General features: G+C 38.7%; 1 protein-coding gene across 1 annotated transcript; it reads left to right on the top strand.

Annotated features, from left to right (window-relative positions):
• Positions 1–2350: 2350 nt before the first annotated feature.
• Positions 2351–3140, top strand: LOC108915919 (histone-lysine N-methyltransferase EHMT1-like). Its single transcript, XM_023456670.1, has 2 exons — positions 2351–2591; positions 2861–3140. The coding sequence occupies exons 1-2, from the start codon at positions 2419–2421 to the stop codon at positions 3138–3140; spliced, it is 453 nt and encodes a 150-aa protein (XP_023312438.1). The 5' UTR covers positions 2351–2418.
• Positions 3141–4800: the final 1660 nt, after the last annotated feature.

The raw sequence follows: 4800 nt of genomic DNA on the forward strand, positions 1-4800 counted from the left end.
GGAGAGCGTGAGCGGGCGGTTAAACGCGTAAAGTTTTGTCAATAAAAAAATAATCGAATATAGTCATGAAAACTGGTACACTTATAGATTTTAAGTGGATAAACATAGAAAAAATATTGTCAGAAGGCTAGGTGGTGGCTTAAGCGCTCTCAGAAGCGATAAAGTAGTAAATTGTGAATTGAAAAATAAATCACAATATATAGTTCTGACATTTTGTTTATTGTTAGTTTATAATGCAAATAGACTATCTGTAAAGTTACAGAAGTTAAAAGTGAGGCTAATAGTCAAAAAAACATTATTTATCACTGCGCGTGCAAATTTTGCCGTGGTTGTTACGCCCGGCGTTTTTGATCTTTTATTGTTAATAAATGATTAAGTATAGTTCTAGCATTTTACGTAGCTAATCTTTATATTATATATAACGAAACAACAGAAGTTTACTCAGAGGTTAAGGCTATGCCAGAGCTACATAAGTTTAAGTGCAATCAAATAAATTGCTATAATTTTTTTATTTGGTAATATTTGTTTACACAATGGTTTTAAATTGGTTTTTCTACCGAAATACGCACAGTGCACTTTACTCTGAATCGCAATCTGATGATTCGTCCTGAGTATCATCATCGCTGCTGTACTCTACATCTGTCATTTTTTTTGTCATTGTAACTGCAATTGAAAACACACACTTTAACACTCGCCATTGTTGGTGGCTTAAAAATTTATCAATACACGAAAAATCTAATGCACAAGCAGTGAATGCTGTTAGAGCTGTGACTGGAGCGAAAATCAGAAGCGAGTTGACGCTTCTGATGACGTTGAAGCCAGGCCAGAATAACGGTCTAACTACACAGGCCGACAAAAGAAATCCTGTGTTTTTGAGACGTGAACCTACCCTTCTTTAGTAAAATTTTCCGTTGAATCCGAAAATAATAAGAAACAATTCTGACGTGTGGATTCCAGACCACATACCCTTAATTTCCCCAAAAATTAAAACAATTCAAACTAGTCATCCAACCTCTAGTAAAATTTTCCACTGAATTCGAAAATGATAAAAAGAAAAATGTATGGACTCTCCCCCACACACTCTCAATTCCCCCAAAAATTTAAACTGCCCATCCAACTTACCTTTAGTAAAATTAGCTAAATCCGGAAATTGCAAAAAAATTGTTTGGACGTGAGGGATCCCCCTGCTCATCCGTATCTCTCACTTGTTTCTTTCAAAATTAAAAATAAATACAAATCAGACGTGGCAACCGTTATAACTTTTATAAAATCTGTCGGTAAAACCAAAACTAAATAATTTTGATGAACTAAGTTTCTTTTGATCGTACACTTAACCTCGCCCCCAGATATCATTTACAAATTACGGTTAGCATCCTAGAACTGATGAAATTTTTCAGTAAAAGCTTACTATTTTCCAAATGCTCTTAAGTAACATTAAGCTAGTAGCATGCGAAAGGTATTTTCTAAAACGTTTTAGCATTTTACTGGATTTAGAAAATACCTATCTAGCTTAAAGTTACCTAAGAGTTTGAAACATTTTGGAAAACAATAAGCTTTCAATGCTAGGATGCTAACCGTAATTTGAAAATGCTAGCTGAAGGTGAGGTTAAGTGTACGAGCAAAGGGAGATTTTAGTTCAAGAATATTTTTTAGTTTTGGTTTTATCGACAGATTTTAGTTATAACGGTTGCCACGTTTGATTTGTATTTATTTTTATTTTTGAAAGAAGAAAGTGAGAGATACAAATGAGTAGAGGGATCCCTCACGTCCAAACAATTTTTTTGCCATTTTCGGATTCAGCGNTCTGCATACCTTTTTTCTTGATGTCGGTGCGGTGATATTCGATTGTCTTGTCTCATCTATCCTCTCGGCTCTCGGCCGTCTTATCTCGAGATGTTGTAGCTCGTTAGAGCGTTGGAACAATCGAAACATCTGCGCACTCGCTCGAGTAGTGCAGGTATTAGTAACGCTGTGGCCACTGTCATTCGTATCCGAATAATCGAATGATTCTATATGACCACTCGAGATATCTCGAGAGATTTTCATAATCGATATAATCGATAATTTTCATTCGAGTAGTCCCATCACTACATGTAATTACAAAATTGCCGTCCGTACAAACAAGCCTATGTAAGAGCAAACATTCAATTTTTGAAGAAGGGTTGCACGTTCTTCTAACCCAAATGGTTCAGCAAAACGTAAATAATTAATTTAACACTTTATCTACCCATGAATTTACCTTTTAATTTTACAGTGCATGTAAATAAGAACTAGAGTAGGACGACGTTGAATTAAAAATGGGTTCGAGTGATTCGACTGGTGATGGTGACGACGAGATGATTTTTAAGTTCGAGGGTAGATTGTGTAAATTCGTAACAAATGTGGTTTTCTACAGTATTTTTGAAACGATTTTAGGATATGCGTCATTACAATATGTGCCTACCGTCTATATCAGTATCCAGAATTCACAGAGAGGTGCTTGAAGGAGATTTTCATTCTGTCAAGTGTCGGATAGAATCAGGAGAGTCTGTAAATCAGAAGGAAACCCAATGCAACTTCTCCCTACTCCACATGGCCGTTTTAAAAAACCAGTGAGTTGATTGAAAAACAAAATTTGGTAATTATTTACGTAGTGTAAAATGCACAAACCGTCACAAAATTTTACCAACCCCCTGTTTTCGAGGGTGCTGAACACGAATCTTGTTTTATTTTTCCAAAACGTAGGTTTGACCACACAAAAAATAGTTTTAAATTCGTGTTGAGGGCCCTCAAAAATAGGCTGGTACGAAAAATTCTGTGACTATTTGGGCATTTTACGCTATAGTAAAGTTATCATCCATAATACGACACACTTTTCCAGTCTGGAAATATTAAAGTACTTGCTGGCCGGGAAAGGCATAGACGTGGACGCCAGGTCCTCTGAAGACAAAACTCCCGTTTTCCTAGCGACTGCGTTCAGGTATATCGAATCGGTGGAGAAACTGACCCGAGCTGACGCCGATGTAAATATCTCTGACAGTGAAAACTACTTCCCTTTGCATGTGTCGGCGTGGCATCTGGACATTTGCCACTTGCTTATACAACACGTGCTCGAATCGATGCTGCTAACTCATGCGGTCAGACGTTACTACATGAGTTGATGGAGGACGGGTCCCTGGAAATAGTGCATATGCTGCTATATTACAACGCTGACGCCAACATTCCTGACTATTACTGCCGTACTCCCTTCATGGCAGCCCTCGACTATAATAATGTCGCTGCTCAAGAGTCTCTGTTAGAGTACGTGGACGACATCAACAGGATTAGCCGCGATCTCGTTCCGTTCAGGTCCACTGTGACTCTTGCATTGGAAGCTACGTCACCGTTTGTAAAAGATATTCTAGAACGAGGCGCTGATGTGAATTATGGGGATAGTTTGGAAGACGGAAGTAAGATGTGCGCGTTTTTGGACTGTTTGCAGAATGATGTGGACTCGTTTACGTTTAAAATGGTATGGGAGGGACTGCGTTACAATGATACTAAAGGTACCATCAATTTACTCGATTTCTTGGCTTACATCGAATTGGTGCCGACGTTTCTCCAAGTTACAATCGAACCCGCCGTAGAGTTTTTTCCAAAGGGAACAATTATTTGTTGTTCGTCAACAAATTTGCCACGAACCAATACGATTTTGAACAACTGATGGCTCTTAGGTGTCGTTTGTTGCAATGTAGATTTTGTGCTACCAGCTACGACATTCACATGATCTTCCATTACGGATATTGTGAATTGTTAAGGATACTATTGTACATGAATAACGACTACGTGAGGTTGACTACCTCGTATGACTCGTTCTAGATTAATATTTGACGTCCATTATAATTTCGAGAGGGTTGCGGATCGAGTAAACGATATTCCTAAAGAGGACTTGGTGCGGTTGTTGAAGTATTCCATTTGTCCTCAGTTAATCGACGCTTTGACAAACAAATGAGCACGATTTTGAGTAAACTGCCGAGAGTGCCTTCGTTGATCGAATTGGCTCGAAACGCAGTCAGAAAACACATCTGGCAAGCCTTTAAAATCTAGTACCTGTCAGTTTTACACCACGATCGATCATTTGAACATACCCACTTTTTATAAGAACGTTTTAACGTTTAAGAGAACGATGTACAGGGTGGAACAGTGAAGTGCACTGCTAATTAAAAGTCTGTTTCGTATAATGTTATTTGTTTTGTACTGATTGAAATAAATAATTTCGAAGAGTTGTGTAATAAAGTGATTCTTCCATTTTCTTTTCGAATGAGATTTAAAATTCCGCAATAGCTGTTTTACATTGACAATTTATTCATGAATAAATTGACGAAGTTCTTCATCAATTAATTTACGAATTTATTGGTATCGTTTTGACACATAAATATTAGTTTTTGTAAGTAACAAATCAGTAAATACAATGCAAAACTAGTACAATTATTTACATATTCCAATAACACGCCATTATTCTATGGCTAGAAATTGGCCTCAATGATTTGGGATCGAGGGGGATTATCCCTCTTTATCCTGCCTCATCTCGTGTAGGCCTGGACAGCCTTCGTAGGTGGGCCCCATCCGTCGTCTACCCCGACCGCAAATGCGGCCGGTGTAGGCGCTTTGTGGGACCTCCTTTTGTCCTGGCTGGGCCCCGCCGGCTAGGGCCCTTTCTTCTGGCGCTCTTCTTGCTTCGCCGGCTCGTCTGTGTAAACCCCGGGGGTAGTGTCATGTTTATGTGTGGTATGGTTGGGTAGGGTAGTGCGGCTATGCAGCCTGGGATGCGCTTTGCTAAGG

This window comes from Anoplophora glabripennis, unplaced genomic scaffold (assembly GCF_000390285.2).
Source record: "Anoplophora glabripennis isolate ALB-LARVAE unplaced genomic scaffold, Agla_2.0 scaffold1834, whole genome shotgun sequence".
NCBI classification, from domain to species: domain Eukaryota; kingdom Metazoa; phylum Arthropoda; class Insecta; order Coleoptera; family Cerambycidae; genus Anoplophora; species Anoplophora glabripennis.

Excerpts from the sequence above, each read along its gene's own strand:
- LOC108915919 (XM_023456670.1), top strand. The coding sequence starts at position 2,419 with ATGCGTCATTACAATATGTGCCTACCGTCTATATCAGTATCCAGAATT. Across the intron at positions 2,592-2,860 it reads ATGGCCGTTTTAAAAAACCA|TCTGGAAATATTAAAGTACT; the intron begins GTGAGTTGATTG and ends ACACTTTTCCAG.